This window comes from Hemitrygon akajei, chromosome 17, assembly GCF_048418815.1.
Source record: "Hemitrygon akajei chromosome 17, sHemAka1.3, whole genome shotgun sequence".
NCBI classification, from domain to species: domain Eukaryota; kingdom Metazoa; phylum Chordata; class Chondrichthyes; order Myliobatiformes; family Dasyatidae; genus Hemitrygon; species Hemitrygon akajei.
This window is the reverse complement of record NC_133140.1, coordinates 42,699,507-42,725,599: the sequence shown is the minus strand read 5'-3', so window position 1 is coordinate 42,725,599 and position 26,093 is coordinate 42,699,507. Positions and strand designations below refer to the sequence as shown.

At 38.7% G+C, this 26,093-nt stretch overlaps 1 protein-coding gene across 5 annotated transcripts in view; it reads left to right on the top strand.

The window, feature by feature from the left end:
• rbl2 (retinoblastoma-like 2 (p130)) overlaps window positions 1-26,093 on the top strand; it is a 134,006-nt gene that overhangs the window by 77,786 nt on the left and 30,127 nt on the right. For 3 of the 5 annotated variants that reach the window (XM_073069997.1, XM_073069998.1, XM_073069996.1), the window contains exons 9-18: window positions 138-307; window positions 5,213-5,325; window positions 5,645-5,748; window positions 8,057-8,194; window positions 10,502-10,666; window positions 17,731-17,842; window positions 18,323-18,598; window positions 19,613-19,881; window positions 21,702-21,878; window positions 24,047-24,118. In XM_073069997.1, coding sequence (XP_072926098.1) covers window positions 138-307; window positions 5,213-5,325; window positions 5,645-5,748; window positions 8,057-8,194; window positions 10,502-10,666; window positions 17,731-17,842; window positions 18,323-18,598; window positions 19,613-19,881; window positions 21,702-21,878; window positions 24,047-24,118 — 1,596 coding nt within the window. The remainder of the gene's footprint in view (window positions 1-137; window positions 308-5,212; window positions 5,326-5,644; window positions 5,749-8,056; window positions 8,195-10,501; window positions 10,667-17,730; window positions 17,843-18,322; window positions 18,599-19,612; window positions 19,882-21,701; window positions 21,879-24,046; window positions 24,119-26,093) is intronic. The other 2 variants (XM_073069999.1, XM_073070000.1) reach the window with 1 other exon arrangement.

Genomic DNA, 26,093 nt, shown 5'->3' with positions numbered 1-26,093 from the left:
ATTTTAGATCCAGATTATAAAATTTGTTCTTAAGCTATTTGAACTAGTCACAATTCTGGTATTTGTGTATCTGCACACTTCAGTGTGGAATAATCACCAGAGGAAAAGGCTATAATCATATCATTTATTTTCTTCAGCAGACTAGGACACTCACAGTTTCAACACCACTTACTGCTCGGAAGTACATAAAGGAGAGTAACTTGTGTATGACTCCCATATCCTCCGCTACACAATGCGTTAGTCGTCTTCATGCCATGCTAACTGGGTTGAAAAATGCTCCAAGTGAGAAATTATTACAGATTTTCAGGTGAGCTCTGTGTTGAAGTTGAGAATGTCTCCTTTCAGGCACTGGTAAGCATTCTGAGGTAATCCTAGATAATGTGCATCTCCATTAATGTGTGATAGGAATGTTTAAGAAATATGATCAAAAGTCATACATAATCTGATTCCTGGAATTATAGATGACCAGCTATTCATTCACTATCTCAATATATTTCTGTAAGGATTGAGATGTCTTTAAAATAACACAGTGCCTTAAAATTATTCAGCCTACACAACTGTTCTCAACTATTTTCATATTTACTAGCTCATTTTCATAAATTTAAAATATATTAAAGTAGGATTTTTGAACTAATCTGAAAAGACATTGTGCATCATGTCAAATCAAAAGAAAATTTCCAAAATCTGTCAACAGTTTACTAAAAATTAATAACCAAAATAGTGAGGTTGAAAAAGCATTCATCCTTTTGTAACTGCGAACTTTCCTCGGGTGGAATACTGTGTAATACCTTACCAACTCGCCCAATTTGTTGATGCAGAAAATTGGAGGATCACCTGTTTTCAATGAATTGTTAATAAATACCATCTTACTCTGTGAGGTCCAACAGTATAATAGATTTTAAACAGACCAAACCAAAATGAAGTCAAAAGAGCATTCAAGGCAAGTCAGGGAAATGATAATAGAAAAGGACAAATCTGGGGAAGGATACAATACATCAAAGCTGAGTGCAGTCCATTGTGAAAAAGTGGGGAAAAAAATGAAACCACAGTCACAGGTCAGGCTGTCCCTCTCAACTGAGTCTCCAGAAAGGCACTAACCTTCTTGAGGCACTAGCATTTGAAGATGTATTTGACGATGGGGAAGGTTGTGCCTGTAATGGAGCTGGATGAGTCTACAACACTTTGCAATCTCTTGTGATATTGTGCACTGGAGGATCCATACCAGGCTGTGATGTAACCAGTCAGAATGCTCTCCAACACATATCTATAGAAATGTACGAGAGTCTGTAGTGACACAACAAATATCCTCAAACTGCTAATAAAGCAGAGCTGCTGGTGCCTTCTTTGTGACGGCATCAATGTGTTAGGCCCATGAGATGTTGACACCCAGAAACTCAAGGCAGTCATCCTTTCCACTGCTGACCCCTCAGTGAGGACTAGTAAGTTTTTCCTACTTCCCTTTCCTGAAGTCCATAATGAATTCTTCAGTCTTGCTGAGAATGAGTATGAGATTGTTGTTGTGACTCCACTCACTCCTGTATGCCTTCTCATCGCCATCTGAGATTTTACTAACACATTTCTGTCCTTTGCGAATTTATAGATGATGTTTCTGCTGTGGCTGCCACAAAGTCAAAAGCATAGTGAGAGCAGAGCAGTGAGCTAAGCACACAACTTTGAGGTGTGCCTATGTTGGTTACCAGTGAATTATAACCTGAGTTATAAACAAAATGGCAAGAGAAGCAAACATTAACCTTCTGTTTACACAGATGCTACTAACAAATTTCATGCATCGTAATCAGATTTATTATCACTGACTTATATGTCATAAAATTTGTTGTTTTGCTGCCCCATTCTCCCCACTCAGTCTCCATTGCTGTATCCCAGAGCTGCAATTTGTAATGAATGCTGATCTGATTCCAAAATCCATTGCTCCTTTCTCAGTACTGCAGATGCGAGACTTCCATAAATGAAGGTACGTTACATTCTGCTGGGAATATCCCTACCTTCCTTTAACCACAAATAAATTACACACTACAACAGCTAACATGGTAAAATTGTAGGCTCATATGAAACCATGATATAACGAGATGCATTATATCGAAGTTGATCTGTGCATAATATTTCAGCCAATTATATATTGCAACAGATCTCAAAATCTCTAGCCTGAAGAAGAAAAGAAACTATTCTCTGATTTTACAATGTGGTATCTGAAGTAGCTGCATGGATTGGTAGCATTTATGATACTATATAATTATGACCTAGTCACAGTTAATAGGAAAGAATGGTAAAGAGCAAATAAGTTCTAAGAATGTAGAGAAGTTGTAACATAAGAAACAGAAAGAACAGAAAAGTGCTTTTGGATACTTGACCTTAAAGGTGAAGGAACTCATTCATAAGCAATGATGGTTCCAACAGTAGGGCTGCTAATATAATTGAAAGCTTTTGCAGTTTTGTGCCAATCTAGAATCTGGACTCTTCGATTTTTGTTTTGACTGTAAGATGTTATGAGATAGCAAATTCAACAATGGAAGAGAGGAATTTCACCCTTCTGTAATGTTATTTCTAGATGAAAACACTTTGCAAACTGTCAGCATCTGAAAAACTGAACACTCTTTTGACCTTTCCCAGATTATCTCCAATAGCCAGTATAAGTAATTGATCTGCTTATAAATACTCAAAAGAAAGATGGCTCATTGTACTGAGATTCAACATCAATGGTTGTGCATACTTGATGATAGGGGCTGGGTTTCTCCTTCCATACCCAGTTTATTGACTTCAGTGGAAAGAAAAACTGGATAGGTTATATAGGGAGGAAAATCAGCTATTGCTTTTTTGTAATCTGATTAAAAAACTAAATTTCATCCTTTATTTCCAAAAGTAAACAATTGTGTGCAAAAGGAAGGTGCTTCTTTTAAATACAAAGGAAAATAATTTTGTTTCTGGAGAGAACTTTGTGGTTGTTTCAGTTAGTAAACTCACCTAAATGACTCCTTCGTGGCCCTCCAGTGTTGTGCATTTGTTGTGCACTTACGAGATTATTCCTAGTGCAACACTCCTTTGCCCAGGACAAGTTCCTTCTGTGTTATCTACTGCGTCTGTTTTCATTTCCTACAGAGCCCTGCTGGAGAAAATTAGATTGTAGTGCTCTGAAGCTGCCCATAATTGGGCATGCACAACCCAGTCATATTTAATTATAAGAAAAACAATAAAGTGCTGGCAGTACTTTGCAGATCAGGCAGAGAGAAATGGCAAGTAAAACAAAGTTAGTGTTTAAGATCAAGGACTCTTCGGCATTAGAAAAGCAAGAAAAAAAAGTGTGTTTTAAGTTTTTAGGCAAGTGTGGAGGTAACTGAGACATGTCTGTGATTTGATGCAGACCAAAGTTGGTAAGGTCATACAGCATTGTAGAATAGATATATTGCAGTACGAGGCCATTTGGCCTATTATGCCTACTCTGGCTCTCCACCAAAGCAACCTTCTAGTTCCATCCACCAGTCTTGCAAGTTTTTCTCTTCCATGTATTTATTAAATTCCCTTTTGGTGGCCACAGTTTTATCTAATACTATCACATTGTCAGGCAGAGCATTCCAGATTACAGTTGCATACTGCAGTAAAGCCTATCTCTCACAGTCGTGTTGAAGTCTTCCTGACATAAAAATAATTGATATTCTTGGAGATTCTAAATTTACATCCATGCAGGAGGTGTTGCAAATTTTGTGTTCAAAGGCTGTAAATTCAATGCCTTCTGTACTGATGCTTATACTAATAGAGTTTTGTGTTAGATCTGCGGTGTTTATGATTCAGAATTGCACTGAGGACTTGTCTAAATGACATAGACAATCCCAGAATGTTATTTGCAACTAGCTGTAAGGGTGTAATGATTAACATTTATCTCTTGGCCATCGGTGCCAAAAATGAATTAAACAATCATTGCTCTAATTGTTTCTGAGCAATGTAATACGTAACTTTTACAATTTTATCACGTTTACTTGTGAACCGTGATTAAACTTCAGCAGCAGTTAGATCTATTTAATCAGATCCTTTAACATCCTAACCTGTTCCTATGGTTAGAAGGTTAGCAAATGAAGGAGATATTGGGACAGATGTCCAAAAGCTTGGTTGCCAAGTTAGGTTTCAGAAATGCCTCAATGAAGCAGAATGAAATAAGACCATAAGATATAGGAGCAGAAGTAGGCCATTCAGCCCATCAAGTCTGCTTCACCATTTAACCATGGGATGATCCAATTCTTCCAGTTATCTGCACTCTCCTGCTTTCTCCCCTTACCCTTTTGATGCCCTGGTTAATCAAGAACATATCTACCTCTGCCTTTGAAATGCAGCAAGAAAATAGAGTGAAGAGATTTTGGGAGGGAATTGCAAAGTTTAGGACCATAACAGTTGACAGCATGACAAATGTAGTAAAGTGATTAAAAACAGGGAGGTGCAAAAATTTAAGCTTTAAGAAGCAGAGACATCTCAGAGAATTTTAAGTTTATTAAGGTTTCATTGTAAAGGGGACAATGTCATAGAGCAGGAGTTCCCAACCATGGACCATGGTTATTCCATGGACCAAATACCATTAAGCAAATGAGTCAGTGGTCACCAGGTTGAATTCCCATATCACAGAGTAAAGCTGAAAACAGGATCTGAATATTGTCACTTTGAGCACCACCATAGATCATTGAATTTAGAGGTGAAGGATGAACAGAACTTGAGGAGGGCAAGAGGGTTTTGTTTGAGCTCAAGTTTACAGTAAAGACCTCTGAACTTTAAAATAAAAATTAGACAAATGAAGATCTAAGCATTAGATAAGCTGAGGTGGGGCGGAGAAGGGGTGTATCATGGAGATGAAAAGTAACCCACTTTGTTGATAAACTGGATATATGTTTTGAATCTCATCTCTTGGGCAAAGGTAATTCAGTGGACAAAAAGGGGTTTGCAAAATTCATATGGATACAAAAGATTAAGATAATTCTCAGTTCTTTTTTATCTGAGCATACATGATTAAATGATCTTATATTGATTAACAGTGGAATGTAGAATATAAATTTTTAGAGCATATGCCTGGAAAGCAAAGTTCCGGGGATTGATAGAAGAGAGTCAGGGAAAGAATGGATAAAAGGTTTAGACCAGTCTATTTTTGATTGAAACTGGAAATCTATTTCAAAAGTCAATTGCTCAGAGGATGATGTTATGTATACTTTTCCATCAGGTCTTGCTCCAGAGATCCTACACAGTCTGTCCAAAACAGAGTTCAGGAGATGGGTGAAATATTTTGTCATCATTACACACAATCCACCAAGGATCACTCTGGATTCTCAATAGGTTAGTAGAAATGGTGCAAAACGTATTTCTGGAAGACTATGCTTAGCAATTGCACTTTTCATTACTTTGTATTTTTACTGCATTATTTCATGTAAAAATGATTTTTTAATATATAAATAATATTCATTACATTCCATCTTCCTCCAAGTCATGATATGCTGTATCATAATCTGTGCAGCTGCTTCAATTTTCCAATAACTAAGTTTTCATTATAGTATTATTAAGAAACAAGTTTTTGTATTTCTGTTGTAAATTATGTATTAGGAATTGCTTTCAATGGTGCAGAATAGACATGTTAAGATGCATGTTTTATACACAGACTATGCCACTAAACGCCTTCGACTAGCAGAGATTCTGTACTACAAAGTTTTAGAAGCAGTGATTGAGCAAGAAAGGAGAAGGTTAGGAGAAATTGATCTGACTGTAAGTATAAGTTAATGTATTTTTGAAGTCTGTTAAACTTAAACATTACTACTATTGTGTTAATATCACAAAAGAATCAACTTTAGATTGAACTGTTACACAATTTGTGAGTGTTTTTCAGATAGTTTGCCCACCAGCAGCATATCAAAATGTTAATTGAGTTTCAATTCTCTTTTGCCTTTGTCATTTTGCAGTATTTTTTAATATTGTACATAATAATCCGGCTATTGGCAGGCACATCAACAACTTGGTCCATTTTAAAAGTTATTACAGAACAGTAAGTCCTTTGGCTGCCATCTTTGTTTGATACTATTTCATTGGATACTCCAAGTAGGTTATTGGTACTACTTACTGATACTCTAAAGCTGGAGTAAAACTCCAGTGGAAGTATAAAGTCAAGCCTGTTACCTTTTGAAGTTTGGAAACTGTGACAGTTTCTCCTCCACTTAAAATGGACATAAAGAAGTTGCATCGTTTTTGAAAAGCAGTTCATTGTTCCGATTCTGGATTGGTGTTTTTGCCCATTTTGTAAAAAAAGCATTTTGCTTTTTTTGCATTCTTTTTTTTACCACAAATGATGTTAGTTCAATGATTGCTTAATGAAAATAATATCATAGTTATAAAGAATAGCTACAAGAAATAAACTAGCATGAGATAGAACTCCCATAAAGATTGGACTGGAACATTTCCAAAAAAATTATAGATAGATAGATACTTTATTGATCCCAAAGGAAATTACAGTGTCACAGTAGCATTACAAGTGCAAAGGTACACATGTATACCAATATTAGAAGAGAAGTAAGAAACAATAAAAATAAGTTTACCTCAAACAGTCTAATGGGGGGAGGGGTAATCACTTCCTCGGCTATAGATAATTGACTCATTATCGAGCCAAATGGCTGAGGGTAAGAATGACCTCATATAGCGCTCTTTGGAGCAGCACAGTTGTCTTAGTCTATTACTAAAAATGCTTCTCTGCTCAGCCGAAGTGGCATGCAGAGGGTGAGAAACATTGTCCAGAATTTACATGATTTTCCATAGGGTCCTTTGTTCTACCACGGCCTCCAGTGTTTCCAGTTTGACTCCTATAACAGAGCCAGCCTTCCTAATCAGTTTATTGAGCCTGTTGACATCACCAGTGTTGATGCCAGTGCCCCAGCACACCACCACTTAGAAGATTGTACTGGCAATAACAGACTGGTAGAACATGTGAAGGAGAGGCTTGTACACTCCAAAGGACCTCAGTCTTCTCAGGAAGTAGAGACGACTCTGGCCCTTCTTGTACACAGCTTCTGTGTTGGTGCTCCACTCAAGTCTGTCATCCAGGTGCACCCCCAGGTACCTGTAGGTCCTCACCACATCTACATCCTCACCATCAATAGTGACAGGAAGCAGTGCAGGCTTAGTCTTCCTAAAAATCCATCATCATTTCCTTTAACTTACTGATGTTGAGCAGCAGATGATTCAGCTTTCACCATTTGACAAAGTCCTCCACCAGGGCCATGTATTCATCCTCCTGTCCTCCCTTCATACACCCAACTATTGCTGAGTCATCAGAGAATTTCTGCAGATGACATGACTCAGCGTTGTATCTAAAGTTGGAGGTGAGGTATACATGGTAAACAGAAAGGGAGCCAATATAGTCCCCTTTGGAGCCCCACTGCTGCTTAGAGCTTTTCCCCCAGCAATGAGGGCTTTATTGTATTGAAGGTACTTGAGTCATCAAAAAAACATGATCCTCACAGTGCTGCCCTGCTTATCCAAATGGGAGTAGGCTCTGTTCAGAAGGTAGATGACAGCATCGTCACCTCCAGTGTGTTCCTGGTAGGCCAACTGTAGATTGTGATTTGTACAATGAGGAATCAATCCAATGCTCAATGTTTGTGGTTTATCTTCAGTAGACTATGGCAAACTCATGTTAGAGTCATAGAACACCACAGCATGGAAGCATGCTCTTTGAACCATCCTGTCCATTCTAAGCTATTATTCTGCCCAGTCTCATCAACCCACACCTAGACCATACCCCTTGATACCCCTCTCATCCATGCACTTATCCAAATTTCTCTTAAACGTTGCAATTGAACCCATATCCACCAATTCCACTGGCAGCTTGTTCCACACTTGCACCACTCTCACATTGAAGAATTTCCCCCTCAGTTTCCCCTTAAATATTTCATCTTTCACCCTTAACCTATGACCTATAGTTATCATCTCACCCAACCTCAGTGGAAAAAGCCTGCTTGTATTTACCCTATCTGTACCATAATTTTGTATACCTTTATCAAATCTCCCCTCGTTGACCACACAGGGAATATTGGAACAAGATATATTCCATCGGTCTCTTCTGGCTTGCTGCCTTGAAATAGTTATCTTTTCCTATAAACCACCAGGAGATTTTTCGTGGATCATTGATATCTATGACCTTCCATCCTATCATTTTTACAAGGTAATCAATATTTATTTTCCTTCTTAAATTAATGTTCCACAAAGAAACCCAAGGTTTTACCTTTGGGTAATGTCTTGAAGAAAGACTCTGTGTTTATTATGGTAATTAACTATTTGTTATTTTTATAATCAAGATCTGTTCTTCCTTCCTCATTGGTACTGTAGTATTCTCTACTTTAAACTCCATTCTATGTAACCAGACATGTCTTCAACACCTCAGTTTCAGGTGTTGAAGACATGTCAGGTTACATCACCACTGTTTTGTCCCGGCGCATCCTAGGATGTATCTCAGCAGCATTATATAGATAGCCCCAGTTCCCTGACTTCTTACTCAACATGCTACGAATAAAGCAGTGCTCCTTTTAGGAATTTCTCCTTTTAACCACAACTGACTCTGGCTGCTGATTTGGTTTAGCTCACTTAATGTTTTGTCTAAGTACCACATTTAAGTGGTCTTGAAGTTAACAACACACACAAAATGCTGGTGGAACGCAGCAGGCCAGGCAGCATCTATAGGAAGAAGTACAGTCGACGTTTTGGGCCGAGACCCTTTGTCAGGACTAACTGTAAGAAACGATAGTAAGAGATTTGAAAGTAAGAGGGGGAGGGGGAGGGGGAAATCCGAAATGATAGGAGAAGACGGGAGGGGGAGGAACTGGGAAGTTGATTGGCTAAAGGGATACACAGCTGGAGAAGGGAAAGGATCTTGGGACGAGAGACCTAGGGAGAAAGAAAGGGAGAGGGGAGCACCAGAAGGAGATGGAGAACAGGCAAGGAGTGATTGTGAGGAGGGCAGAGAGAGAAACAAAAAAAAAAAGAAAGAAAAGGAGAGAAAAAAGGGGGGAATAATAAATACATAAGGGATGGGGTAAAAGGGGAAGAGGGGCATAAAAGGGGTGGGGAAATAATAAATAAATAAGGGATGGGGTAAGGGGGAAGAGGAGCATAAAAGGGGTGGGGAAATAATAAATAAATAAGGGATGGGGTAAGAGTCTTACCCCATCCCTTATTTATTTATTATTGCCCCAAATTCTCTCTTTTTTCTTTTTTTCTTTTCTTTTTTTTGTTTCTCTCTCTGCCCTTCTCACAATCACTCCTTGCCTGTTCTCCATCTCCTTCTGGTGCTCCCCTCTCCCATTCTTTCTCCCTAGGCCTCCCGTCCCATGATCCTTTCCCTTCTCCAGCTGTGTATCCCTTTTGCCAATCAACTTTCCAGCTCCTCCCCCTCTTCTCCAATCGTTTCGGATTTCCCCCTCCCCTCCCCCTCCTACTTTCAAATCTCTTACTATCGTTTCTTACAGTTAGCCCTGACAAAGGGTCTTGGCCCAAAACGTCGACTGTACTTCTTCCTATAGATGCTGCCTGGCCTGCTGCGTTCCACCAGCATTTTGTGTGTGTTGCTCGAATTTCCAGCATCTGCAGATTTCCTCGTGTTTGCGGTCTTGAAGTTAGCACAGGTTCCCAGCAATATTCTTCCATGATAAGTAGAAGCCTGATTAAAATACAGCTTCACCAAGTAATCTTGATGTAGCCTTGAAAGAGATGATAGGAGATGCCAAAGGGTCCCCGCTGTCCACTGGCTGAGCCTCCACAGAGTCAGCAGTCAGATGGAGTAACCTCTCTTCTTCCTGACTGGCATCTGTTAGGTATAATCTGCAGTGATGTGAGGGGTCTTAATAACTTGAATTATGCTTTATTTACATAATAGTAACATTTTTAACCGACCTTGACAATATGAGAAAGATATCACTTAAAAGTGCAGGGAGCACTTACTATATAATCCACTGATCTGATGTCTTCATCCTCAGGCCAAGCAAAGAACTGTCATAACAAATGATTCAGCCTGAAAAATGTTGAGGGCCCTTAACTGTTTGGAGAATATTGGCCATGCTTTAGATTGTCGATGGACATTTATTTCCATTTATAAGCATGGTTTTTTGGTTTATTTTTCAAATGAACTTCATAAGATAAATCTATCCTGTTTCCAGTTTCCGTACCTAAACTTGTCAGACGCTTTTCTAATCTAGAATTGTATCTTCAGCTTTTTGTATTGCACTTAGTAGTTTTATTTCAATGATATCTAAATGTTTGTTTTTAATATAAATAATTAATACCATTAAGTGAAATGTTCTACAAGATGTTAAATTATTCCTGGTTATAAGAAAATGATTCTAAGAAATTTATTCCCTTGGAGAAAAGGCTTTGTAATAAGTTAGAGTGCTGGCAGCAATGGGAAGTTATTTGGTATACATTGTGGTGGAATATTTTGTTATATATTTTATTAAAGCTGAATGCCCATTTTTTATAGGTGATAGAGGTACTCATAAGAGCAGAGGATGGTCTTTTCAGGGAGGTAGTAAAGCATCTGAATTATATTGAAGAAACAATCCTGGAAAACTTTGCATGGAAGCAAGAATCCCCTCTTTGGGATGGAATTAAAGACTCAGAAAACAAGGTTCCATCGTGTGAAGAGGTGAGTACTGCTCCTGAATTAATTGTCTGCTCTTAGGTTACATTTATGGAAAATTTATGAACCCTCACAAGGTGGAAGGCCCCAAGAGAGTACCTGGTGAGGCTCTGAAATCCTGTGCCAACCAACTGGCAGGAGTATTCAAAGACATTTTCAACCCCTCACTGCTACAGACAGAAGTTCCGACTTGCTTCAAAAAAGCAACAATTATACCAGTGCCTTAGAAAAATAACTTGAGCTGCCTTAATGACTATCGCCCAGTACCACTCACATCTACGGTGATTCTTTCAGAGGTTGGTCATGACTAGACTGAACTCCTGCCTCAGCAAGGACCTGGACTCGTTGCAATTTGCCTATCGCCAGATTAGGTCAACGGCAGATGCAATCTCAATGGCTCTCCACACGGCTTTAGACCACCTGGACAACACAAACACCTATGTCTTAATGCCATTCATTGACTATAGCTCAGTATTTTAATACCATAATTCCCACAATCCTGATTGAGAAGTTGCAGAACCTGGTACCCTGGTATAGATGTACTGTGGAGAGCATTCTGACAGGCTGCATCACTGTCTGGTATGGAGGGGCTACTGCACAGGACCATAAGAAGCTGCAGAGGGTCGTAAATTTAGATAGCTCCATCTTGGGAACTAACCTACAAAGTACCTAGGATATCTTCAAGGAGTGGTATCTCAGAAAGGCAGTGTCCATTATTAAGGACCTCTAGCACCCAGGGCATGCTCTTTTCTCACTGTTACCATCAGGTAGGAGGTGCAGAAGCCTGAAGGCACACACTCAGTGATTCAGGAACAGCTTATTCCCCTCTGCCATCTGATTCCTAAATGGACATTGAACCGTTGGACACTAACTCACTTTTTAAAAAAGTTTATAGTATTTCTGTTTTTTGCACCATTTTTATACTTTATATTTTATATTTTTATTTTTATATTAAATATATGTATACTGTATAAAGTATACTGAATAAGATGTACTTATTTATTATTTTTTCTTCTATATTATGTATTGCATTGAACTGCTGCCACTAAGTTAACAAATTCCACGTCACATGCTGGTGATAATAAACCTGATTCTGATTCTGACTGTCCTACAAACCACATTTATTTGGAGAAAGCATTTCAGACCTCAAAACTGCTGCTGCCCTACACAACTAGATATAAAAATTAGTGGGAGCGGAGGAGAGGAGAGAGAAGTATAGTAGCATAAAATTATGGCTAAAAACTCGCACACTGTATAAAGATGTTGTTCCAGACCACTGAATGTTTGGCATGGAGCCACCCAATTATTACAGAGTACTTGAAAGGAAAGAAGTTACATCGAAGGTCAAAGCCAGGTGTTGTGGAGGTGAGAGGGGAAAGAAAGAGTCTGAACCAGTGTTTGGAGTTGTGAATGCGATTTGCAATCAGAATTAATTGATGGGAAGAGTGCTTGAAGTGCTTGGGAAGATCATGACGAATGAGTAATCAGAAAAGAAATGGGGCAGTTGATTAGTAAACTGATAAGGAAATCAGAAGATTGTAGTGAATGGGTTGCTGGGTGAAGGTTACCAGGTTATTGTGGGGAGTCCACTTAATTCCACTTAAAGTGGAATTACCTGAGGCATTTACCTGATAGTCAATTGGGATCTCCCCAGGTAGGCCTCCTTTAATCGAGTGCAGTGACAGCCTGCTTCTACAAGACTGGCTGAAGGATAGACCGACCGGGCCATATGTACATAAGATAAAATGCTACAAATGGCACCAAACAAGCTTAGCACACCACTGTAACTGTTGTTCTTGTCCAGGTCCTCCCATGGATTGTTACAAAAAAGATCTGATAACCCAGAATGAAAAATGCAGAATTTGTGAGGCTTTCAGTAAAGATTCAGGTTTTTCCAACACACTTTGTTTTTTCATTGGTATTCAACTGCAGAAGGCACAAGTGTGTCTCTAAGCTTATTTACCTGATATATGATACAGAATTGTGCAAACGTTGGACCTGGCTCCATGATTTTGTTCATTTTTGTAACCTTTTTTCCTCAAGTTCTTCCCAACCAATTAGAACAATAACTGTAAAATATTATTTTAAAACCTGCACTGATACAAAGTTATATATCTTAAGTTTCTGTCCTATTTGTTTTTTAATATGGTGTCTGGCAATAAACAGCAGGAACAAAGTGGTAGCAGAATATATTGCTGTGCAGAGTTAAGTGGCCCATTCCTACTCCGTAAGCTGTCCACTCAGCGGTATTACTTGACTTTAAATGGGGTAACTGCTGTGGAACTGATTGATATGGCACAGTTACACCTTTTTTTGGGATCTCTACAGATGAAGTTGGGAGTTGGTCATTTGAAAGAGCATTTATGGGAGGCTGTTTTCAGAACGTGTTTAAAGATCGGTAGCGCTTGCTGGACGTCAGGGTTTTGACATAACATATATTAGATGGCCCAATTTGTTGAGTTAGTTGAACCTCAGTTATGAACAAAGTATGGTAACAGAGGTGACAACAAGTTTTTACTTAGGGAATCAAGAATAGATTATAATATGTTACGACATGATTTTCTAAGTGCAGTTAACATGAGATGGTATTCAAAACCATTATCTTTATGCTGGTGGTATGAATTTACTTCATTTACGTCAATGTAAAGAGGTCTTGGCTTTTAAGCTTTATATGGAAATCAGTGGTTAACTGTAATTTGTGATTTTAGCTCAAGAAAGATACTGTCCTACCCTTGATTTCAATAGGACCTGCAATGGAATTACTTGGAGTTTTATTAAGTTGGCTGAAGGTTTTTTTTTTCTCATAACTCTCCTTTCTCAGGAGATTGTGTGACTATGAGTTACAAATACAGCATGTTAGGATGAATCAGAACAATCCAGTGATTTGGCTATTTTCCTTTTTCATGTGTTCTTACAAGTGCAGGTAGTCAGCTATTCTTTGTGATCATGGCCGGCACAGGTTGTTCAGTGTCAATTGCCTTTAGTGTCATTTACACCCTGAGGGCCCATATTGCTGTAAGAATGGAGGTGAATTCATCAGGAAGACAGTGGGGCAGGCAGCACCTGTTGGAAGCAACATGTTGAAGATCTCATCATCTGTGACTCTTCTTGATGTGAGCATGCTTGACGCCACTCCATGGCAAATTTCCTGGTCCAACATTATCATCAACCTTAACTAAAAAAGTAGTTGGAATGGCCATATGTTAGTTGAAAATCAATGAGATTTGGTGAAGGGTGGTATCCCTCTTGAAATCTTAAATCTTGGAGGAAAAGAACTCATCATAAATTCACTGCCTCTTTTCCCATATTTGGGGCATGGGGTACCTGCCAATGGACTTAAAGATATTGTGATTGTGACCAACTTCAAGAAACAAGATATCTTCAAAAACAGGACTTATCAGCCGCAGCATCTCCAGGGAGGTTTCCATGCTGCTAGCCACAAGGAAAGACACACCTAGGTCTTTGTCATTTGCTCTCATTGGCTAAAGAACAGTTTCCTAGATTGCAAAGTGGATTGAGTCCACCTAGAGGCACAATGGATATCATCTTCAATGTGCTTCAATTCCTGCATAAACTGCAATACACAGTCTTTATCTACCTCACAGAAATCCTTGATTATGTCAGTCAAGAGGTATTGTGGAGCATCCTTCTGAAATGAGGCTGCTTGAAAAAAATTGCTTCTATTTAATCTTGCTACAAAGTGGCTTGCAGACTGTCACATTAACCTATGGGTCCAGAACAGAACCTATCTCAATGCAGACTGGTGTAAAACAAGGCTGTGTCAATGTAAATGCTGTCCTAACACTTGGTCTTCAGATTTCTAGCACTGTGCTAGACCTCAACTCCAACAAGTTTCCTCCTATTATGATGCTAGTAACAGGGTAAATGAGATTTGTCCAACCTATGCTGCCTCTCTTCTGGAATCAGTCATCTGAACTGCCATTGAACTGCATAAATGCAAATGACCCTCAAGCATGCTTTTTGTTTGGAGGTCAAGCTTCCAAGATGTCATCAATTTGTTCATGAAGCATTTGTGAGAATGGTCTGATAACATGGACTGCAAATTCTTTTCAAAAGTGTTGCTTCCTCAGAATATATTTTGTTTATGATAGACCACTTGAAACTGAACACAAATATAATTTCTGACTACTTGTATCACGTAGGAATTTGGAGAAACAAAAAAAAACTTATTGAATACAATGCATTTAATTGCATAATGGTACTGACACTTTGCATAGCGCAACGAACCTAAAAATATTTTGTTGATGATTTTCATTTGTACTCAGTGCCTGAGGCTTCTTGCCTAAGTGTCCCACAATAATCAGCCAGCATTTATGGATTCCAGTTGCCCTGATACCATTTCTCCGTGACCGCAATGTCGCGGTGAAACCTTTCACCATGCTTGTCACTGACAGCGCCAAGATTTGCAAGGAAGAAGTCCACATGGGAATGCTGAAAATTAATGTTCAGTGACATATTGGTGTTCACACTTAAAGCATGTTGTCAACCAGCTGCAGGTAGTTTGATGCTCTGTAGTTGCCAAGAAAATCTTCAACAACATCCTTGAGTGCCTTCCAAGCAATTTTCTCGGGTCCCATTAGAAGTACTTCAAGTTGCCTGTCATTGATGACCTGTTTCATTTATAGACCAACAAAAATGCTTTCCTTGGCACTGGTTATTCTGGAAATAACATGTCGTAAATCTCAAAATCCTTCATGGAAATGTCTGTGCCTGGTGACAGCAGATTCTATCGTTGCAGTCTTGAATCCAGTTATTCTGTTTTTGCCTTTGACAAATCTAAGCTTCTGACAGGTCATTTAACTCAGATGGAGTTAACAGATGAGGCTCACTCAACATAAAAGGTTCAAAATCTGTATCGGTATCAGTGTTGTTTTCCACTCCTGGCTCTTGCATCACGGCATCTTCATCTGTCACCTCAAGACTCCATGTCTCTGGTGCTTTGGTACCGGAAGACTATCATCATGCAACACAGGTCTCATGGCTGAAGGGACATTGGGGTATTTAGAGGATTTCTTGTTTTTAGCAGAGAAACCAGACACACTGGTCAGACAGAAATAGCAATCTGTCACATGATCCTTCTGCTCTTGCAATATTGTCAGGACAGCAAACAGCATTGACTTCCAAATACCTCTGAGTCAAGCTCGAAGATCGACAGCACATGTTGCGCAACAAAAGTGAGGAGCCCAGGCTTTGTCCTGGTCACCAATTTTACACGCAAAGTAGAGCTCATAGGCTTTCTTTATAAGAGGGGTCTTGCTCCATCTTTGAGATTTAAGTGTATACTCACCACAAATATAACAGAAAGTTTCGGGGCTGTTGCAACATTGGTGCGCATCAATGTGATTGCAAACCAATATACATGTGAACACAATACGTAGAATGGAGTGTGCATGATGCTTTTATATCCTTTCTAAAACCTGTCCTGCCATGCAGTATCCATCCTGCCAAAGCATGCCCAGGCACGGCTGGACAAGATAGAAAATATTGTGGGTAAAATTTTAATTGACTTGAATTATGAATTGAAATTACAAATATAGGTGATTACAAATAAATAGTGTGTGATAGAGAAATTTCATGGTGATTTTCATGATCAGCAGCCCAAAATCCATAAAATACACCCAAAAGTAGTCAGGAAGCAAATTCTTTGTTGTCAAGTGTAATTAGCATCTATAAACCACAGATCCTCTGCCAGCATGCTGCTGCTATTCAATACTGCTCTAACAGTATAATATCAAATCAAACATGCCCTTAACAAACACATTGATAATGAAGTTTACCATTGCAGTCAGTATGTCAGCACAGTCTTTGGCTATCTGAAGAAAGGCTTTAAAAGTCAAGACCTCAAACAAGCTCAGAATTCACAATCCTTGCCCAGTTGTATACTTAACATTCATGAACTAATTCCATCTGGCACATCAAATTCTTGGAGTGGAACTACAAACACTATTGCCTCCTCTCTTCAAAGTACGATAAATGCACTGGCTGAAAAAGTAAACCAATATCACAGCTCTCTCCTAAGAAAACAATGTTTGGTTGGCTCTGATAGTATAGTTTGGCATACTCTAGCACAACATCAAACTTCCTGAAACATAAAAGTTCATCACAACAAGCAATGCCAGTGTGGCAGAGGTAAAGATTCAGTGATGTTATCAATGTTTTGTTAAAAAATTTAACATCACTAAGAACTCGGAACGACTGCTCAAATTGGAGAAGGAGCATTTGGAATGGCATTGAAAACCTGGAGTTCATTCATTTAGAGCCCACAGTAAATGCTAGAAGTAAACAGCACCTCATAAACACCTACCCACTTTCCCGGTTAAGTATCTATTGCCCTGTATTGGGGGGTCCCACATTGCCATTATTAGTCACTTCAGAACCCACTGTGTTTGAATGGAGGGAAGTGATCCTTGACCTTGGACTGCTTAACAAGGAGACACAATGTATTAATAAATTTATTTCACTTCATAATTGTGCAGCTGTCAATATATCTATTACAAATTGAGTTGGTTTACAAAGTGAAAAGAGCAGAATCCTCAAATAAAATGGTTCTTGGGTCTGAGAGATAATTCAGATTGAGATATGTAAAATTATTGTGCATGGATTCACTGAAATGTCAGACCATATTTATCTTTTCTGAAAATTATTATTAATAATTTCACATACAAAACTCTTGAATTTTGACCATGGTTAAAACTCTTAAGTCCTGAAAGCATCTTTACAAGACTCTTTTGTGTTTAGTCTAGTGCAATCAAATCCAATCTGCCATAACTTACCATATCCTTTGTGCCTCAACTATCAAAGGAAAGGTAGCCCACAATGTTGCTTAGCTATCGTAACCTCCTGTCCTGCTGCTTTTAGGAATTTATGAATATTCCATCCAAGTTCATGTCTCCCTCCCCATAGTGGTTTAATGGAATGAAAAGCAGATATTTTCAGAAAGAAATGTACTGCTTCTCATTGGTGGGAAACTCTGTGAGGGAAATAGGACACAGTGTTTTAGGAGAATTTGCAACAAACGGAATCCATCTGGAATTTGTTTCCTTCCTTAGGTGATGCCAGCACATTACTTTGAAAATCTGGAGAATGTTGGCAACCACGAGATGTCCTCTCCCATTACTCATTCAAGACTAAAGGAAGCTCGTGCTGAGAGTGGCAGGATAGGTATGGAGTACAACCTAAAGCTATGGCTTACTGTCTGGTTAGACTAGGTGTGCACAAGCATATTGGTACCTTCAGGTAAAGCAAATTTTCATTATTACATCCCACAAGTCTACTATGTCTCCTGCAGGAATCATATACATGGATTTTGTGAGTTGTCACTGCTACTCAGTCTCTCATACATTTAAAGTAAGTCATCTAGTTGACGTCAAACACGTTCTTTGGGTTGAATTAGTAGATGTGCATACTAATAAACAAGGGTTTGCAAAAGTATTTCAGTTCCATCTACAGCATATCCTGATTTCCTTGATTTTGCCCAGGATGTTAAAAAAGATGCCTATCAATCATGCTACATAAACATGAACACGAAAATTCCAGTTCCTGTCTCAGAAACCGGATAAGAGAAAATAATTACATATGAAAGATACTTGATTTATTCTATCAACAATTACTACCCAAATGTTGTCTCTGCTTTGTCCTTAGACACCATTGTATCACCAACAACGCTTCATGATCGATACAGCTCTCCAACAGCAAGTAATGCAAGGAGGAGGTTGTTTGTAGAGAATGACAGCAACCCAGACTCTACAACCAACTCACCAAGAATTTCCCAGCAACAAACTGTTAATGCCATACCAGTCCAGAATGTGACCACTGAGACTGTGTCCATTTCTCATGTCCCGGGACAGACGTTAGTAACCATGGCAACCGCAACTGTTACAGCTACTAATGGACAAACAGTCACAATTCCAGTTCAAGGCAAGTAATTTATAACTGAATTTAAGTATAAATTTCCTGCATTTCCCACAATTTGAGCATGAGACTGTAGCTATTAACACAAATGAACCTTCTCAATATTGTTGGTTGTGCACAGGGAGGAATTTTCCAGCTGAAGTATTATGAACAAGGATTTAGAATGATATAGGAAATGATTACTGAGAACGTGTGGAATTCTCTTCTTTCCATCTGCCAGTTTTCCTGCATTTTAATTTGAGAGCACAATAATTACGTTACAGGATCAGCTGTCAGCTCTGGATCATTGATCCAAGGACAAGAGTTTGAATGCACGATAGCTTAGCAATTAGTGTGATGCTATTACACCTCAGGGTGTCAGAGTCGGAGTTCAATTCTGGTGACCTCTGTAAGAAAGTTTATACATTCTTCCCTTGTACACGTGGGTTTCCTCCGGGTGCTCCAGTTTCCTGCCACAGTCCAAAGATGTACCGGTTAGTAGGTTAATTGGTCATTGCAAATTGCCGTGTGATTGGGTTAGGGTTAAATCGGTGGGTTGCTGGGTGGCATGGTTCAGTAGGCTGATAGGGCCTGTTCCGCGTTGCAACTCTAAATGAAATAAAATAAACACCGCCATAGCAACTGGGGAATTTAGATTTGAATTAATAAATACATTTAAAATTTAAAACTAATCACAGTATCAGGAAACCAGATGTTATTAAAACCCATCTGGTTTACTAAGGTCCTCCATGGAAGCAATCTGCTAACCTTGCCCTAAGTGGTTAATGTGATTGACCCTTAATTGTCTCATTATCTTTGGGGCAGTCAAGAATAGGCAGTAAATGCCAATAATATTCTCACAGTGGGAAGAAAAATAATTTCTTGTCATTTATACCTCGGCATGTTTAGGTAGAAATTGTTATGAAATGTATTCATACTTGCTCTTAGGATTTTTACCATTATTGTTAGAACAATATTGTTAAGCGATTTATCTCTATGCTCGGTCTTTAGGTCTTTATTTTTTTTTTATTTTCATCTCAGGTATTGCAAATGAAAATGGAGGCATTACCTTCATTCCGGTTCAGCTCAATGTCTCTGGGCAGGCTCAGTCTGTGACAAGTACCATTCAACCTCTTACAGCCCAGAACCTTGCCAGCAGTTTGGGCAGTCACCAGTTAGCTGGCACTTCAATGCCGATTGCTGGGCAGGTGTCAGTTCAACATTCTCCAGGCCAAAAACATAGCCAGCACCATGGAGGAATAATCAGCAGACCCAAAAAGACAGGCTCAATTGCTCTGTTCTTTCGAAAGGTATGACTTTTCATAAATGTCAAAGTATTTTTATGCTGAAGTACGTAGGGAAATAAGCATTCAGATGTTCATCAGCTTCAGATTCTGCAATCATTATAACAAGAAATTACATAATTTAAGTAGTTCATTCTTGGATTATTGAGCCTCAGATCATTGTTATCAGTTAGATGTCATGGACTTTCAAATTCAGGTGCGTTATTCAAAGGAGGACATTAGATGATTTTTTCTAATGACAAAATTATAAAGGCAAATGCAAAATATATTGTTGGGGCAAATAGCAAAGCCCTTCTTTCATTGTAATATCCTGTGGTTACAGAGGAGACTTTTTTTCCTGATTTGGTAATGTTATACTGGCATTGAAGTCAATGAAACTGAACATGTTGAGTTGAATTTGATAGGCAATTATTGCCCTTGCATGCATTCACCATTAGCAATTGCATATGTTCTTCACTCACACAAAGTGAAGGTAACCTTTAATATTGAGTAATTCCTTAAATCATGAGCAAATCATTTATCTGAGAAACTGGAAAAAGTAGATAGGGTGTATATTTTGTCTTTTTCTAACATATTCTAACACTGTAATTTTAAATTTACTTTTAGATAGCTAGCATTTACAATGTTTAAATTATAAATGCAAAAACCTATCGTCTATTTACTGTTACGTACCCCGTAACTGGGTCACTTACCAGCAAAGATAGAGAGGTCCGTTGAAGTCTGATGGTACTATTTTTAACAGTAGTTATTGATAAAAAAATACACAAAATAATGTCAATGCAAACATGCAGATAATATACGTCGTCAATACTAAATCTAAAAGTGCGGGTATAATAATAATCAATAAGAAATAGCTCTATCGTTGTCTAGGGGATAATGTGTTGTCCGATGGAAATATAAAAGTCACTCAGTTCATTCAAGCTCATACAGGCTTCAGCCTTTGGGGACCGCTGGGTTTTCAATTGTTGAAGAGAGAGAGATTTTAGAGAAAAACTTGCTGATTCCTTTTATGATGTCAATCCTTCAAGAGTCATTGGGCGTTGGTTTCCCCGTTGTTAGCTAAAAACCTTTCGGCCGTGGAAAAGGGCCCACCGATTCCAGGGCAAATGGAACCGGACGCACGTGGCCTTTCCCCTGGTTTCTTGCTATTACGGGATCGCTGGCGTTTCTTCTGGTGCGTCTGAGGGGCCAGGGGCTGTTCCCACATACCCTCTTTTTATCCTGACTCACAGGGTCTCAGATGTCAATCAGGTTGGGGTGACGCAATCCCTCCACCAACCTCCCCCTCGTTTCATTGCCTGGAGCGTCGATGCATCGTACAGGATGTAATACACAAGTCCGTCTCCAAGAGACAATAGCCAGCATCAATTGGTCCGCCTCTCGGAGGCCAAGACACATTCCAACGACTTGTGGATTCTGCATGTCTTTCTCTCATTTCCTGGGTCTCCTGAATGGACAATAGTGATCTTGCGATTCTCACAAAGGAGTGGGCTACCCCGCACCCTTCGGCCCCTCCGAGCTGTGATACATTCATAACATTACTAAATTAAAATTGGATGACAGTTTATGCAAAATGGCACTGCACTTTTTCTGATTTCTTATTGTGTGTTTCCTGGGGTTAAGCGGCTCCTCCAAAGCGGCAGCTCTCATTAAAATGAATGGAACCACTCGGGTGTATAAGTAGCTGTGGCTTTACTGTCACCAAGATTTGTCTGGAGAGAAGACAAGATATTTTGATCTTTGTTGAGTAAGTGATTTCATAGCTTATCTGTAATATGTGCTTGTGGTCTCAGATGTTGTTTCTGCTCTTGTTATCAATTGCTTAGGTATATCACTTAGCCAGTGTTCGTCTGCGGGACCTCTGTGCAAAGCTGGACATTTCAGATAACTTGAGGAGGAAAATCTGGACGTGCTTTGAATATTCGTTGGTTAACTGCACTGATCTAATGGCTGATAGACATTTAGATCAACTTTTGATGTGTGCTATTTACATAATGGCGAAGGTAAGATCCTTGCAAACAATCAGAAATCAGTGTAATAAGTTGTACAACTGTATACGTATTATATAACCAGAAATTCAGGTAACGCTCAAGATAGGTATTGCCTGTGGAAGCAAACCAGGTCAACACTTAAGAATAATGATTCTTTGTCACAATTGAAAAACTGAGCAAATAAATGTCTTTTGAGTTGTAGGAAGGTTGTACAGAAATGACTATGACAGCTTGGAAATCAGGCAAGTCCAAGTAATATATTTGCTTTCAGTGCTGGCTGTTAGACAGAGAAAAGAAACAACAAAGCATGCAGGAAGTATGAAATATAGAAAGTCAGGGTTTCCAGAAAGCTGGAACAAAGAGAATGTAGGAAGTACAAAACAGATCTGGCAGTGTTTGTGATGGGAGAAAAGAACTGGCCTCATGTTAACTTTCATTCAAATTTGCCACTTAGGACACAAGAAGGAAAGGATGATTGTAAATAAGTCAATATCAACCATCTGTAACATTAAGGTAGTGCTTTTTCCCTCTCCACAATTGCTGTCTAATATGCTAGTTATATTTAACATTCTCTTTTGTTTCAGTGTTGTGTTCTGTATTTTACAATTCCGACTATTTTTATTCTGTATTCCCACCCTCTGCCCCAGTGATAAAAACATTCTTGTTAACCTGAAACATTTGCTCTTTTTCTCCTTGCACAAATGCTTACTGATATGTGAAGTTCTGACATTTTGTATTTCAAATGCTGTTTTTTTTTTGTCTCTGATATATATTGTCTAGTTTAATCTACCGTCATTTTTTTTTCCTCTATAACTTTTGAGTTATCTATGTTCAAAAATGTGTACTAATTGGTACTTCTGAAGGCCCTTTATTCAAGCCATAGAATAGTTGCTTCTGATACAGTAGATCATAAAATGTGTCTGTTTAATTAAGTTGTCAGTTAGCTTCTGTTAGTCAAGTTTTCAAAAGCCACAAGTGTTTTAATTATTTATTGAGATACATCTTGGAACAGGCCCTTCTGGCCCTTCGAGCCATGATGCCCAGCAATCCCCCGATTTACCCCTCGCCTAATCACAGGACATCTTTGGACTGTGGGAGGCAACTGGAGCACCCAGAGGAAACCCATGCAATCACAGGGAGAATGTACAAACTCGTTACAGGCAGCAGCGGGAATTGAACCCGGGTGGATTGTACTGTAAAGCTTTAAGCTAACCACTACACTACCGTGCTTGATCTAATGCCTCTCCTATTCTCTGGACCTGATCTAGATACCAAACTTGCAGATAGCTTAAACATTTATGTTGGTAAAATCTAGATTGTTAAAGAAACCAGAATATGACTAATTTCTAGCCTTGCCTGTTCAGCTAGTACGAGCCCATTATGCTTTCTTACCAATGCCGATTTGTTACCTCCAGATGACTGAAAATTTACATCTTAAATAATTATATATTAGGAATTTTTTTGGTGCAGTCAATAACAGATTAGGTTCAAGAATGTCATTTTAACATATTGACCACTGCTCCCTTTTTCCCAATTGCATAGTAAAAAGGCTTTTATACAGGAATGGAATTTCATGAAAATATTTAAGTACAAATCAACATCCAGTTATGCATATCTATTTTGCTGATGTTTATTTGCAACCGAGTGTCCTGCTAATCTCTGAAATAAAATGTGCTGTCTGAAGATTTTTTAATAAAATTAATTAGAAGCAGAAATCAGCATAAGCTATTAGACCCCAAGGAAAGTGGCAAACTTCCAACTTATTGTTTTCTTTAAAAAATGAAAAATTGGGGTTTCATACTATGTTTCATTTGTACATGTTTCCTGCATAGTTGCTCTGAATGGGTGGTATTGTCTGAGTATGGTTAAACGTGCACTTTTAAGTGAGCTTTGCATGAAATAAATGCACTCATGTTGTTTAATCTAATTGATCCTCCTGTAATAGCATATTTGCAAGCTTAGTAATGATCCGGACCTCAATTGCTGAGCATTCTCACAAGTTCTCTGCAATCACATTCACTTGCATGAAATATGATACTGGAATAACAAAGATGATGGTGAATTGGTAGCTCAAATGCACCTCTCCTGTTTTTGTTTTAAACTTCCATTCACTTCTGTGTTATTAAGATGCTCCTGTTTGATCAACCATGGATCATAAAACTATATTTTTTTATTTTCAGGTAACAAAGGAAGATAAATCCTTCCAGAACATCTTGCGTAATTACAGGACCCAACCACAGGCCAGTAGTAATGTAAGAGTTACTGATAACATAATGGAATATGATATATGAATATTTTGAAACATGACAAGCTAGAAATTTAGTGTTGCACTCCTCGAAACCTAGGAGTGTAACACTAAATGCAAAATGTTTTAGGGGCCTTTGAAATATGCCATAGAAATGAATGTTTGGTGGCTCTATGATCTACTGAGTTTGTTGCTATTGACTGAGATTATTAAATGTAGTATGACTGAGAGAAATAGGTGATTCTTATACTGTCCAAGCTTGTGTTATTTCTGTGTCCATTATGTAGTAAATGATGGATTGCAATGATTCTACAGCCCAGTACTGTTGAAGCATATGACTAACTGGCATTCGAGTGTGGTCTTTTTGTACCTGCCCTCTCCTTGCTTTTACTTATTAAGCAATTTTACATTGTTGCTTTTGTTTGGGGGCAACAGATAGTGAAAGATGTTAATAATCTTTCAATTGGTTGGCATCCGTCTGTCTCAAAGGACAATGGGTGGTGATGATCATCATCACAAGCCTGGGTGGAAGGTATGGAGATCCTGCGATGCACTGTCGTCAAGATCCCCCTCTTGACCTCACCAGTGTAGTCCAAAGTAAAGCTTATGAAGCAATACGTTTGATACATTCAATACTTTCAATTATTTAAGTTAATGTTCTGTGGAAATACTTTGAATAATAGAAGCATAATAAATGTAGAAAGAAGAAAACAATAAAAATAGTTAAGTTGTTCTGCAGTAAAATTACTCGAAGATTGTAATTAGAAGCTTAAAAGCATTTGCAGTAAATAAAACTCAAACTGGTATGCTTCAATTATTTCTCTGATTAGGTGAGTATACTTTGGCACGACTTTTCTTTTGTAAGGTTACTTAATTTGGCCATTTTATATTTATTTTTGTCTTTTGTCTTACGTCCAATGTCAGTTGGGCAGTGACCTGGATGATGAACCATCTATTGTCAAACCTAATGCATTTACTTTAATATAAAAAGCTTTGTAGAAAATCCAAATGAGCTTTGAACATGGATCAGCACTTGGAATTGAGATATTATCACAATCACAGAAATGTGATTGAAGAAAGGGTATGACTGGCATCTTAATGTTCCAGAGTAAAAAAGTTTCAGATGTGACAGAGGAAGATTCAAAAGAAGAGGTTGGAGAGGGCTGGTATCTCAGCTGGGCTTGTACTGTTGGCCTCCTAGTAGTCAGCAGGAATTAAAGGAACTGATAAGTAACAAAATCTTTAAAAGATATAAGAGCAATAAGATTATAGAATTGGGGGATTTTAACCTTCCCCGTATTAGCAACGATGGACTTAGTGCAAGGAGTTAGAGGGAGCGGAATTAAATGTGTCTAAAAAAGCTTTTGCAGACAACATGTAGAGAGTCCCACTAAAGTATACTGCTCATCCCTGGAATAAGAAATTGGAAAACACTTTGGGGACAGTGACTTTAACTCTTTAGGTTTCACAGCAGTTATGAAAAGAAATAAGATTGGCCTTCAACTTGAAGTCCTAAATTGGAGGATGGCTGATTTCAATAGCATAAGAGAGGACCTGGTGAAAATAGATTAGGACTAGATGATTGCAGATAAAGTGACAGCTGGCAAGTGGGCGTCTCTTTGGAGGATTAGTATGAGTTCTCCGGTAAGGGTGGTGGGACAACAGGTCCCATTCTACAATGTACAGTTCGATGAACTTTTGAGCAAAATGGTGAAGTTGGAAATTACCCACTATGTTAGTTTATTCATTGGAATTGGGTGCTGCTGGCAAGGCTGTCACCTAATTCAGCTTTTACCCTGTTCATTACAGTACTATTGTACTGAGTTGAGGCTGTGTGAAGGCAGTGTAAACCCTGGAGCATAGTTGTTACACCTCGTTATCTAGTGTGCGTAAGCATGCTCAACTAGGGTCACCAGTTGAGAAACAACAGATGGAAAGCCACAGCAGCACTTTAGAGCAAAGGGGTTCTATTTAGTGCCAGG